Source organism: Nerophis lumbriciformis, linkage group LG13 (assembly GCF_033978685.3).
Source record: "Nerophis lumbriciformis linkage group LG13, RoL_Nlum_v2.1, whole genome shotgun sequence".
Classification (NCBI taxonomy): domain Eukaryota; kingdom Metazoa; phylum Chordata; class Actinopteri; order Syngnathiformes; family Syngnathidae; genus Nerophis; species Nerophis lumbriciformis.
In genome coordinates, this window is record NC_084560.2 from 15,290,378 (window position 1) to 15,305,420 (window position 15,043).

Below are 15,043 nucleotides of genomic sequence, written 5' to 3' on the forward strand. Positions count from 1 at the left end.
ATATATATATAAATATGTGTATGTATATATATATATATACATATATATATTTCTATATATATATATATATATACATACATACACATATTTCTATATATATATATATATATATATATATATATACATACATACATACACATATTTTTATATATATATATATATATATATACATACATACACATATTTTTATATATATATATATATATATATATATATATATATATATATATTAGAGATGGCCGATATTATCGGTCGATAAATGCGTTAAAATGTAATATCGGAAATTATCGGTATCGTTTTTTTATCATCGGTATCATTTTTTTTTTTTTTTTATGAAATCAACATAAAAAACACAAGATACACTTACAATTAGTGCACCAACCCAAAAATCCTCCCTCCGCCATTCACACTCATTCACACAAAAGGGTTGTTTCTTTCTGTTATTAATATTCTGGTTCCTACATTATATATCAATATATATCAATACAGTCTGCAAGGGATACAGTCCGTAAGCACACATGATTGTGCGTGCTGCTGGTCCACTAATAGTACTAACCTTTAACAGTTAATTTTACACATTTTCATTAATTACTAGTTTCTATGTAACTGTTTTCATATTGTTTTACTTTCTTTTTTATTCAAGAAAATGTTTTTAATTTATTTATCTTATTTTATTTTATGAATTTTTCTTAAAAGTACCTTATCTTCACCATACCTGGTTGTCCAAATTAGGCATAATAATGTGTTAATTCCACCAAGTGCAAAGCCATAGGCTCACACAAGTTCAGTAAATAATTTAAAGACATGACTATGTTTGTTATGATGCTTTGACATTTTTTTGCACGTTATTTCTTATTGAAAGAAAATTCTATGAAGAGAAAAGTTGTTTGCAAATGTGCTTCCAATGCTAAGTTAAAGCTAAAAAAAACCCCACTTTATTGAACTAAACATTAATTCCTAATAGGGGGAAAGATGTGATGTTATGAGCTAGGGAATATAAGAACTACTACCCAGCATGACACAGTAGTGATGAGCATGCGCGGTAGAGAATGTGGAGCAAACCGCCAACACGCCTCGTCCGCATTTATTACAATTAGACAGACAACACAATAGAGAAGTTTCTTTAGGGGAAAAAATATGACTTAAAGGGGTTGTTTACAACATTTCCACAGACGCCTCGAAGCCGCCAACTTCCTAATGTATTTGACGCACTTTTTTGCGCTCTGTCCTCCGTAATGACGTAATCACGTACGTACGTAACACGTACACGCACATTAGTGTATAGCAGCAATTTGGATAGCTAGCGTTAGCTGCCATTTAATGTATATTTTATCATAACAGTGAATATATATTCTATCATAACAGTCAATGTATATTTTATCATAACAACAACATGACTGATAATTGTTTGTCGCTTCAATTGGACTGCTTTTGTACGCGTGCACGCGCTCCCTGCGCGTACCTGTTGATGAGACCAGGTGAGTGACCGTCCGTGGTTTTATTTCGGCATGTAAAAATAAAAATAATGTCATTACATAATCTTTGTAATAGTGAAACATTTAGACAATAGTGTTCTGTTAAACCACTAATGCTAACATACTTGTTGTATTTTGTGTTTTCAAAAATGTTACTGTGAGGAAGTTTTAAACAGCGTCTTGAAGTAAGTAATTTTATTGACGGTTTAGTTAAAAACATGTAGTATTAATTTTGTTTGTTTTAGCACATAGTAAAAGTATTTTTTGTCTGTTACTGACGAGTCCCTTTTTATACATGCAGTATCAGTCAATCAAAGTTTACTTATATATTACTGGATATGGATAGTACTTATTTTTCTAATCAGCCGGCTAATCTCTGTCCTACCTCTTGTTAAGTGCCTTATGTTTACTATTTATTTCTGTTTTTTAATATCGGCGGGACCTGAGTCCAAATTGTGTGCCGCACAGGTGCAAATGTGTACAAATAAAGCTCCTTGAACCTAAGGTTTATGTGTAAATAAACAATAATCTTTGTGGCTAACACGTGTTTTGATATCATTTGACAAATGAGAATGTTGTCTGTCTATCTGATGAGGTGGCGACTTGTCCAGAGTGTACCCCACCTTCCGCCCGTGTGCAGCTGGGATAGGCTCCATCACCCCCCGCTACCCCGAAAGGGACAAGCGGTTGAAAATGGATGGAAAGTTGTTAACTGTAAGTACAAACCCCGTTTCCATATGAGTTGGGAAATTGTGTTAGATGTAAATATAAACAGAATACAATGATTTGCAAATCATTTTCAACCCATATTCAATTGAATGCACTACAAAGACAACATATTTGATATTCAAACTCATAAACTTTTTTTTTTTTTTTTGCAAATAATTAACTTAGAATTTCATGGCTGCAACACGTGCCAAAGTAGTTGGGAAAGGGCATGTTCACCACTGTGTTACATGGCCTTTCCTTTTAACAACACTCAGTAAACGTTTGGGAACTGAGGAGACACATTTTTTAAGCTTCTCAGGTGGAATTCTTTCCCATTCTTGCTAGATGTACAGCTTGAGTTGTTCAACAGTCCGGGGGTCTCCGTTGTGGTATTTTAGGCTTCATAATGCGCCACACATTATCAATGGGAGACACGTCTGGACTCCAGGCAGGCCAGTCTAGTACCCGCACTTTTTTACTATGAAGCCATGTTGATGTAACACGTGGCTTGGCATTGTCTTGCTGAAATAAGCAGGGGCGTCCATGGTAACGTTGCTTGGATGGCAACATATGTTGCTCCAAAACCTGTATGTACCTTTCAGCATTAATGGCGCCTTCACAGATGTGTAAGTTACCCATGTCTTGGGCACTAATACACCCCCATACCATCACAGATGCTGGCTTTTCAACTTTGCGCCTATAACAATCCGGATGGTTCTTTTCCTCTTTGGTCCAGAGGACACGACGTCCACAGTTTCCAAAAGCAATTTGAAATGTGGACTAGTCAGACCACAGAACACTTTTCCACTTTGTATCAGTCCATCTTAGATGAGCTCAGGCCCAGCGAAGCCGACAGCGTTTCTGGGTGTTGTTGATAAACGGTTTTCGCCTTGCATAGGAGAGTTTTAACTTGCACTTACAGATGTAGCGACCAACTGTTGTTACTGACAGTGGGTTTCTGAAGTGTTCCTGAGCCCATGTGGTGATATCATTTACACACTGATGTCGCTTGTTGATGCAGTACAGCCTGAGGGATCGAAGGTCACGGGCTTAGCTGCTTACGTGCAGTGATTTCTCCAGATTCTCTGAACCCTTTGATGATATTACGGACCGTAGATGGTGAAATCCCTAAATTCCTTGCAATAGCTGGTTGAGAAAGGTTTTTCTTAAACTGTTCAACAATTTGCTCAAGCATTTGTTGAGAAAGTGGTGACCCTCGCCCCATCCTTGTTTGTGAATGACTGAGCATTTCATGGAATCTACTTTTATACCCAATCATGGCACCCACCTGTTCCCAATTTGCCTGTTCACCTGTGGGATGTTCCAAATAAGTGTTTGATGAGCATTCCTCAACTTTATCAGTATTTATTGCCACCTTTCCCAACGTCTTTGTCACGTGTTGCTGGCATCAAATTCTAAAGTTAATGATTATTTGCAACAAAAAAAAAAGTTTATCAGTTTGAACATCAAATATGTTGTCTTTGTAGTGCATTCAACTGAATATGGGTTGAAAATGATTTGCAAATCATTGTATTCCGTTTATATTTACATCTAACACAATTTCCCAACTCATATGGAAAACGGGGTTTCTTCAAAATAGACTTAGACTTCCTTTTTATTGTCATTTAAATTTGAACTTTACAGTACAGATAAGAATGACATTTCGTTGCATTAGCTCATGGTAGTGCAGGATAAAAGAGCAATAAAGTGCGGATATTAATAAATAGATTACTGTACAGATAAATATATTGCACTTTTGCATATGCATCCACGTTTATGGATGTATGTTATATTGTCTTTATATTCCAGCCAGTTAATCAGTTTTTGGGGGGAATTGAGGGGATTATTATGATGCGTTCAAGAGTTTTACAGCCTGAGGGAAGAAGCTGTTCCAGAACCTGGAGGTTCTGCTACAAAACCTCTTTCTATAGTCAATAGCCACCCTTTGCTCTGATTGCTGCTTTGCACACTCTTGGCATTCTCTCCATGAGCTTCAAGCACACCTGTGAAGTGAAAACCATTTCAGGTGGCTTCCTCTTGAAGCTCATGGAGAGAATTTTTAGGCCAAAATACGCCCGTTCTCCCTTTTACGTCTACACACGGTGTCTACCATGAATTGATTAACGTGGACCCCGACTTAAACAAGTTGAAGAACTTATTCGGGTGTTACCATTTAGTGGTCAATTGTACGGAATATGTACTGTACTGTGCAATCTGCTAATAAAAGTTTCAATCAATCATGCTCATCCACTATGGACTGGACTCTCACTATTATGTTAGATCCACTATGGACTGGACTCTCACACTATTATGTTAGATCCACTATGGACTGGACTCTCACTATTATGTTAGATCCACTATGGACTGGACTCTCACTATTATGTTAGATCCACTATGGACTGGACTCTCACTATTATGTTAGATCCACTATGGACTGGACTCTCACTATTATGTTAGATCCACTATGGACTGGACTCTCACTATTATGTTAGATCCACTATGGACTGGACTATCACACTATTATGTTAGATCCACTATGGACTGGACTCTCACAATATTATGTTAGATCCACTATGGACTGGACTCTCACACTATTATGTTAGATCCACTATGGACTGGACTCTCACACTATTATGTTAGATCCACTATGGACTGGACTCTCACAATATTATGTTAGATCCACTATGGACTGGACTCTCACACTATTATGTTAGATCCACTATGGACTGGAATCCCACACTATTATGTTAGATCCACTATGGACTGAACTCTCACTATTATGTTAGATCCACTATGGACTGGACTCTCACAATATTATGTTATATCAACTATGGACTGGACTCTCACTATTATGTTAGATCCACTATGGACTGAACTCTCACTATTATGTTAGATCCACTATGGACTGGACTCTCACAATATTATGTTATATCAACTATGGACTGGACTCTCACTATTATGTTAGATCCACTATGGACTGGACTCTCACACTATGATGTTAGATCCACTATGGACTGGACTCTCACACTATTATGTTAGATCCACTATGGACTGGACTCTCACACTATTATGTTAGATCCACTATGGACTGGACTCTCACACTATTATGCTAGATCTACTATGGACTAGACTCTCACACTATTATGTTAGATCCACTATGGACTGGACTCTCACAATATTATGTTAGATCCACTATGGACTGGACTCTCACACTATTATGTTAGGTCCACTATGGACTGGACTCTCACACTATTATGTTAGACCCACTATGGACTGGACTCTCACTATTATGCTAGATCCAATATTTACTGGACTCTCAAACTATTATGTTAGATCCACTATGGACTGGACTCTCTCACTATTATGTTAGATCCACTATGGACTGGACTCTCACACTATTATGTTAGATCCACTATGGACTGGACTCTCACACTATTATGCTATATCTACTATGGACCGGACTCTCACACTATTATGTTAGATCCACTATGGACTGGACTCTCACACTATTATGTTAGATCCACTATGGACTGGACTCTCTCACTATTATGTTAGATCCACTATGGACTGGACTCTCACAATATTATGTTAGATCCACTATCGACTGGACTCTCACACTGTTATGTTAGATCCACTATGGACTGGACTCTCACACTGTTATGTTAGATCCACTATGGACTGGACTCTCACAATATTATGCTAGATCCAATCGACGTCCATTGCACCGGTCGCCCGGGGGGGGTCTCCACATCTGCGGTCCCCTCCAAGGTTTCTCATTGTCTTATTGGGTTGAGTTTTTCCTTGCCCTGATGTGGGATCTGAGCCGAGGATGTCGTTGTGGCTTGTGCAGCCCTTTGAGACACTCGTGATTTAGGTCTATATAAGTAAACATTGATTGATTGATTGAGATGTTTATGGTGGCGACAGCTTCAGATGCATTTCTGTGATGGATGACTATTAAACCAAGCAGTACCACAGAACAGATATTATTTACAACAACAGCAAAAAAAATTGTTAAAACGTTTATAATGTTGCTTGCACATATTTTGTTCATGGAACTCTTTTTTTTTTTTGTTGTGTTTTTTGTTACAGTGTGTCCTCCACTTTGGAGCAGAGGTGCTGACCCACCTTGTAAAGGCCAAAGAAGCCCAGGTCTCTGATAACACTCAGAGCTCTGACCCTGGGGCCCGTGGTGATCTCTCCGGCCACCTGCAGGCGGATCTTCACGATCTCCAGGGGATTGGTGAAAATCACCTGGGAGCCTCCAGCCTGCGGTCAACAACACGTGGATCAGTTGCTGCATCAGAAGTGAGGTGAGAGAGGATCTTCTTCTAAAGTTAGTGATGACGTGTCAGCATTTTTGTAGTCAATTATCACAAGACAAAAGCGACTTTTCATGCCTGCTGTGATCTCACGTTGTCAACGTGGCGGACAAGAAGCAGGCATTGATGGAGCGGCAGGGGTCAGGTCAGCGCGGCCGTGCTCGCGAGGCTGTGACCCCGGCACAGGCCCTCTTGCCCCCTCGTCTCCCTGGAGGCACCTCCTGTGGCGGAGGTGAGCAGCCTTGCCCCGCACACTTCCCAATTTCAGCCTCATTCCCAGGGGGGAAGAGCGCTGACTCACCCCCGGACGGCTCGGGGTCCGGACGCACAACCGCCCCCTGAGGCACGACGCCCTATGACTCAGGCACATTCATCACCCCTGCCCCCAAAAACTAATCATGCCCCAGGATGGCCGCTGGTGACATTCAGGGCAGGGGTCTTATCTGTAAACATCCGCGCTAGATCTAAAAAAAGCTTCAGCACATGAAGTCATTTTTAAAGAGCGGGGGCGGCATCCGCTGCTCTGAAGATGGATGCCCTCGCTTTTATCTTCCTCACTGCTCTGATGCCAGCCATCATTTGGCAGTCTTTCAGAGGAAACCAAAAAAAAAGAAAAAGGGGTGCGGTAAATCCTTTCCAAAGGAATCAAAGAAGGCCTGAGATGGGGTGTATCCTTTTCAGTTTGGGAAAGACACTTCCTGTCTTTCCCAAACTGCAGCTGAGAGGTATGCAGGACGCTGTCAAACTCAATCACAAGTGAGCAAAAACTGGCTTCATCCAGGACCCCCGCTCCAATTACACCTTGACAGGGGTCGCGACCCCGCAGACCTCGCGCTTCTCCAGCAGCAACCTGCGGGGGCTCTTCTGCTGCCGGCCTGTGGATGGCCAGCAACACTGCTCACATTCAAAATGATTCACAATATGTTTGTTATTGTGGTTAAAGTTTGCACGGCATCATACCGAGAGCTTTGTTTGGATTATTTTAGCTCCAGGAGAGTGGAAACAGCTCTGTGGGATGCACAATAAACATATCAGTGGAGGAATACCTTTCAATCAAAATACAGCACTATTAATGTTGCATAATAGCTTAAGAAGCTTCTGCTGAAAAAAATGAACAAATTAAATCACCATCATTTTTTTAGAGCGTACACCTTGATAACCTTTTAAGTAATCCAAATAATCAGGCTTTCCTCCCCCATGTGTCTGCAACCATCTGCTGACATTTTAGATGTCATATTTATTCTTCTAAGCCAGGGGTCTTCAATTTTCATGACTATTAGTAGAGGCGGGCATCTCTGGGCACCTCACTATTCCATTATGATTTAATTATAAATATACAGTACAGGCCAAAAGTTTGGACACACCTTCTCATTCAATCTTTATTTTCATGACTATGAATGAACACATGTGGAGTTATGTACTTAACAAAAAAACGTGAAGTAACTGAAAACATGTTTTGTATTCTAGTTTCTTCAAAATAGCCACCCTATGCTCTGATTACTGCTGTGCACACTCTTGGCATTCTCTCCATGATTACCTCTCAAAATACCATCATTGATGTCACGACATTACCAAGAATTGATCAACGTGGACGCTGCTTTCGATACCGTCGATCATAACATTTTATTAGAGCGTATCAAAACACGTATTGGTATGTCAGACTTAGCCTTGTCGTGGTTTAACTCTTATCTTACTGACAGGATTCAGTGCGTCTCCCATAACAATGTGACCTCGGACTATGTTAAGGTAACGTGCGGAGTCCCCCAGGGTTCGGTTCTTGGCCCTGCACTCTTTAGTATTTGCATGCTGCCGCTAGGCGACATCATACGCAAATACGGTGTTAGCTTTCATTGTTATGCTGATGACACCCAACTCTACATGCCCCTAAAGCTGACCAACACGCCGGATTGTAGTCAGCTGGAGGCGTGTCTTAATGAAATTAAACAATGGATGTCCGCTAACTTCTTGCAACTCAACACTAAGAAAACGGAAATGCTGATTATCGGTCCTGCTAAACACCGACACCTATTTAATAATACCACCATACATTTGACAACCAAACAATTACACAAAGCGACTCGGCAAAGAATCTGGGTATTATCTTTGACCCAACTCTCTCCTTTGAATCACACATTCAGAGTGTTACTAAAACGGCCTTCTTTCATCTCCGTAATATCGCAAAAATTCGTTCCATTTTGTCCACTAGCGACGCTGAGATCATTATTCATGCGTTCGTTACGTCTTGTCTCGATTACTGTAACGTATTATTTTCGGGTCTCCCTATGTCTAGCATTAAAAGATTACAGTTGGTACAAAATGCGGCTGCTAGACTTTTGACAAGAACAAGAAAGTTTGATCACATTACGCCTATACTGGCTCACCTGCACTGGCTTCCTGTGCACTTAAGATGCGACTTTAAGGTTTTACTACTTACGTATAAAATACTACACGGTCTAGCTCCATCCTATCTTGCCGATTGTATTGTACCATATGTCCCGGCAAGAAATCTGCGTTCAAAGAACTCCGGCTTATTAGTGATTCCCAGAGCCCAAAAAAAGTCTGCGGGCTGTAGAGCGTTTTCTATTCGGGCTCCAGTACTATGGAATGCCCTCCCGGTAACAGTTAGAGATGCTACCTCAGTAGAAACATTTAAGTCCCATCTCAAAACTAATTTGTATACTCTAGCCTTTGAATAGCCCCCTCTTTTTTTTTTAGACCAGTTGATCTGCCGTTTCTTTTCTTTTCTCCTCTGCTCCCCCCTACCCCTTGTGGAAGGGGAGACACACAGGTCCGGTGGCCATGGATGGGGTGCTGGCTGTCTGGGGTCGGGACCCGGGGTGGACCGCTCGCCTGTATATCGGTTGGGAACATCTCTGCGCTGCTGACCCGTCTCCGCTCGGGATGGTTTCCTGCTGACCCGTCTCCGCTCGGGATGGTTTCCTGCTGACCTCACTGTGGACTGGACTCTTACTGTTATGCTGGATCCACTATGGACTGTACTCTCACAATATTATGTTAGACCCACTCGACATCCATTGCATTCGGTCTCCCTAGAGGGGGGGGGGGGGGGGGGTTACCCACATATGCGGTCCTCTCCAAGGTTTCTCATAGTCATTCACATCGACGTCCCACTGGGGTGAGTTTTTCCTTGCCCTTATGTGGGCTCTGTACCGAGGATGTCGTTGTGGCTTGTGCAGCCCTTTGAGACACTTGTGATTTAGGGCTATATAAATAAACATTGATTGATTGATTGATTGATAAGCTATCTGAATTCTGATTGGATACAAACTAAAACTAAAACTGGAACGAGAATAATATGACATGAGAATATGAATACTTTTAGATATTTAGGAAAAGTCAATTAAAAAATAATTGTATCTTTAATTACGATAGGCTCCCCCCCCCCCCGCTACCCCGAAAGGGACAAGCGGTAGAAATGGATGGATGGATTATGATGATGAGTTCTGGTTATGTTAGGCCAGCAGAGAAGGTCTGCACACCACTGCTTTCAAGAGGTAGTCACCTGGAATGGTTTTCACTTCACAGGTGTTAAGTTGTTAAGTTGTGATGCCTTCAGGGACAATCTACAATGTAAATAGTCATGACAATAAAGAAAACGCATTGAATGAGAAGGTGTGTCCTAACTTTTGGCCTGTACTGAATATATACTGTGCATGTTTGCTAAGTACTGTAAGGCAGTGGTCCCCAACCTCTTTTGCACCACGGACCTGTTTAATGTACCGGTAGGCATAAGTGTCCACATAAGCGGCCATAAGACCCCAATTCAGTAGTGTACACAATTTTGGAAATAAGAGCTAAAAAGGTGATGTGCACATATGTGGCCAACTAAGCCTTTAGAGCATGGGTGTCAAACTCTGGCCCGCGGGCCAGAATTGGCCCGCCGTGTAATTTCACTTGGCCCTTGAGGCGATATCAAATTAACACTAGAGCTGGCCCGCCGATTATATACAGCGGCGGTGCCGCAGTAACACCGCATTCACCGCTAATTCTCATACTTGCCAACCCTCCCGGGAGACTCCCAAATTTCAGTGCCCCTCCCGAAAATCGTCACGTCCGCTTTTCATCCAGTCCGAGTGCTGGCCCAGTCACATAATATGTGCGGCTTCTGCACGCACACACAAGTGAATGCAACGCATACTTGATCAACAGCGATACAGGTTACACTGAGGGTGGCCGTATAAACAACTTTAACACTGTTAGAAATATACGCCACACTGTGAATCCACACCAAACAAGAATGACAAACACATTTCGGGAGAACATCCGCACCGTAACACAACATAAACACAACAGAACAAATACCCAGAATCCTTTGCAGCACTAACTCTTCCAGGACGCTGCAAGGTGTGTGTGTGTGTGGGGGGGGGGGGCGGGGTTTGGTGGTAGCGGGGGTGTATATTGTAGCCCGGAAGAGTTAGGGCTGCAAGGTGTTCTGGGTATTTGTTCTGTTGTGTTTATGTTGTGTTACGGTGCGGATGTTCTCCCGAAATGTGTTTGTCATTCTTGTTTGGTGTGGATTCACAGTGTGGCGTATATTTCTAACCGTGTTAGTTATTTATACGGCCACCCTCTGTATCGCTGTTGATGAAGTATGCGTTGCATTCACGTGTGTGTGCGTACAGAAGCCGCACATATCTTGTGACTGGGCGGGCACGTTGTTAGAAGGGATGAAAAGCGGACGTGACGACAGCTCGTAGCGGACGTTAAAGGCAGTGCCTTTAAGGCACGCCCCCAAGACTGTGGTCCGGGTGGACTACGAGATATAATGACTGATGAACACCTTCGTTGGATAATGAAGGTTGCCTCTGCTCAAAGCCTGAGCCCCGACATTAATGAACTAGCATCCCAGAAAAGATGGCAGGTGTCTGGCTTGGGCACATCAGATTAGATCAGTGTGTTGCAAAGTGAGCAGTTTAAAGTCCTGAATGGTTGGTTTATTCATTATTTTATTTTCAAATTTATTAGCCTATGGAAAAAGTTAATGTTGATATTTACCTCAGAAGGCTGCAAATAGAAAAGAGGCATTCAATTTTTATTTAAATTGTGTTTGATATGCCATTGATATTTTTTGGTTATTATTATTATTATTTGAAACTTGATTTTGCATGTCACTATAAAGTTATATAAGCCTTGCTTGTTCAATATTCAATGCAAAACTTGTTTGGGTCCCTATCAAAAGGTTAATTTGTTCAACCTTGGCCGGCGGCTTTGTTCAGTTTTAAATTTTGGCCCACTCTGTATTTGAGTTTGACACCCCTGCTTTAGAGGTTTTAATATTGCTCTGCGGCCCGGTAGCAAATGCGTCACGGACCGGTGGTTGGAGACCACTGCTGTAAGGTATCATCCTACTAGCATTTGAAAGCAAGAAAGACAGTACATTCTGGAAATGACAGACATGTGTTCTGCTTACACATCCGCCAGCTAGAACCTCTGCAGCCAGAGGGATGAAATCATCTTGTGTGGTGAACTTGTCTCGGACAAAATCATTCATCTGTTTGGAGGGAAAGAGAGGGAGGGAAGAAAGCAGATGAGACACAATCCCGCCTTTGATAGCAGAACATTAACATGAACTTGTGGTCGGGAGTTGCGTCCTGATTGCGCCTGCATGTTTTTTTCCATTCACGCAGCGACTCGTTCACTGCAACTTGGGCGGCACTCTAAGAGCAATGACTTGCCGTGAGTTTGATGGCTTTTTCCGGGGCGACGCCGATGAGCTGCGGGAGGAGACCTGCAAAATATTATTCATAGATACCATTAGCGAGGCTCGCTGTCAGAGACAAAGTTGAAATTAATGCTGATTTTTATCTTTGCTGAGCGTCAGGAAGGACAATCTAAAAGTTGCCAGAATGATGTGCACATGAAAGCAATGCATATACAATGAATCCTCACTAGTCCCTTCATTCATTCAATACGGGGTCTTTTGCTTTTTCTTGGGCTTTTTGATGTCTTTCCTGCCGGTGGTGGCACAGACAAGGACTGTGATGATAACCATAGAACTAGAAATTAAAATTAATGCGTTGTAGGAAGGTGATACAAATGCCTCTGTCCCGGCTGCTCAGTACAATATTACTATGATGAAAAATAACGGAAGTCCAACAAAGTGAGATGTGTTGTGAAGAGAATCACCTCCAAAGCACACGCTAGTTTGTATAAAGGTAATGATAGTTTATTATTAATAAATCACACAGTTAAAATGTTACTTTATATAGTCAATACATGTTTGATAAAGGCAACATTAACTGGTCTTTGTTACAAAAGCTTGTGATTGATGAGCAATTGATTTTGAATTCCGACGTAGGAGGTCGACCACAACATATTCTCGACGGTCAATCAATGAATTAAGAACTTTAAAGGGGACTGATGGTGAATTTTGTCATTTCTGATTGACAGATGTCGTATACTTGTATTACACAATGTCAAAGTGACAAAGCATAAGGTTCGTGCATTCTGGCGTGAGCTTGCACGCAGTTTTGGATACCTCCGTTCACCGGGTTTTGCAGTCTGGCTACATTGTGACGTCACAGCGAGGTGGACGTACTTATTTGAGCTCTTACCCAAAAAGGGGAGGAGCTCCTCCCCCATCTGCTTCAGGCTTAAGGAAACACAAAAAAAAGATAGGATAAAGCATTATTTTCATCTAATCAAGGTCTGCGGACTTAAACAAGTTGAAAAACTTATTCGGGTGTTACCATTTAGTGGTCAATTGTACGGAATATGTAGTCTACTGTGCAATCTACTAATAAAAGTTTCAATCAATCAATCAAAGCACATAATAACCTCAAAACCAGCCTTTTTTAATGCAGGTGCACCTGATGTTGTGACCGGGTGAATCTGTGTCCTGTTTATAAAGTTTATTTTTGATTTGTCTGGAAAAAAATAGCGGCGATAAACTTCAAAATATATTTAAAGAGTGCACATTTTCAAAAGTTAAATTATGGTATTTTTGGAGAGGGTTAGGTTTGCTTTTATTCATTCCAGAAATCTTGCGGACAGACTTAAAAAAAAAAAAAAAGGTTATAAATACGCATGTGGGGCACAATTTACACCAACATGTTATTTAGACCAGTGATTATCAAACACGGGGTACAAAGAATCACTTAGATTACATCGTTTTATTTTCTTGTATTCAGACAGTGTTACTGTTCAAACTGTGTATATTGTTGCAGTGACTAAAAATATTAAATATACTTGTTAAATAAAGTTTTTAATGAATACTTAGGCCATACTTGCCAACCCTCCCGGATTTTCCGGGAGACTCCCGAAGTTCAGCGCCTCTCCCGAAAACCTCCCGGGACAAATTTTCTCCTGAAAATCTCCCGAAATTCAGGGGGGGGGCTGGAGGCCACGCCCCCTCCAGCTCCATGCGGACCTGAGTGACGTGTTGACAGCCTGTTCTCACGTCCGCTTTCCCACCATATAAACATGATCGAGGGCGAGTTCTTAGTTTCTTATGTGTGTTTATTGTTAGGCAGTTTCATTAACGTCCTCCCAGCGCGGTAACAACACACAACAACAGCAGTCAAGTTTTCGTCCCCCGTAAAGCAGTTCGTCTGCCGTAAACAGCAATGTTGTGACACTTTTAAACAGGACAATACTGCCATCTACTGTACATGCATATGTGACCCACCCATAATGTGTCACATTTTTGTGTTGATTTATTTATTTTATTTTATGGTTTGAATTCGTTTTTGGAGCTGTCATTACAGATTTATCAGTATTCACATTGGTCAGTAGGGGGCAGTAGGGCGTTTCTTCCCAATTGAATGCTATCACCTGCAGACCGGAAGTGTCTTGTCATTCTGATGAGCGCGACCAGTCTGTGAACAATTGAAACGTCCTGTGTGCTTTTTCCTCCTGTATAACAGGTTAGTTTTGGTGAATCAACTCACTGAATAATATCCATGTGATCTTTATAAGTTTAAGTACACATTCTGATGGTGGAGCCTAACTCTAAAGTGTTTGTGAGTTGCAGTTTGTATATGTGAATGAATCCAGTGCACAGCTGCAGTAATCAATACAAAAAGGCGACGTGAGTGCGCAATGTTTATATAGGAACTTCTGATCCTAATTCAGACTCCCAAATTAGAGCTCCCGTTTTCTTATTGATTTTATAATGTATATTTGTATAATGTGTGTGTTCTGAAATAGTGACAGAGAATAGAACAAGGATGGACAATTCAACCCTTAACTCAACAATGAGTAGATGAGTGTTATGTGTGTGTATATGTGTAAATAAATGAACACTGAAATTCAAGTATTTCTTTTATTTATTTATTTATTTATATATATATATATATATATATATATATATATATATATATATATATATGTATACATATATATATATATATACATGTAATAAAATATATATACATATATATATATATATATATATATATATATATATATATATATATAGCTAGAATTCACTGAAAGTCAAGTATTTCTTATATATATATATATATCTTAACCACGCCCCCCGCCCCACCCCCGACCACGCCCCCCACCCCCACCTCC

General features: G+C 40.9%; 1 protein-coding gene across 1 annotated transcript in view; it reads right to left on the reverse strand.

Moving 5' to 3' along the window:
• LOC133613814 (electrogenic aspartate/glutamate antiporter SLC25A12, mitochondrial-like) overlaps positions 1 to 15,043 on the reverse strand; it is a 73,596-nt gene that overhangs the window by 6,841 nt on the left and 51,712 nt on the right. Inside the window, exons 12-14 of the mRNA XM_061971629.2 lie at positions 12,202 to 12,254; positions 11,937 to 12,017; positions 6,312 to 6,452 (exon numbers count right to left, since the gene is read on the reverse strand). Coding sequence (XP_061827613.1) covers positions 6,312 to 6,452; positions 11,937 to 12,017; positions 12,202 to 12,254 — 275 coding nt within the window. The remainder of the gene's footprint in view (positions 1 to 6,311; positions 6,453 to 11,936; positions 12,018 to 12,201; positions 12,255 to 15,043) is intronic.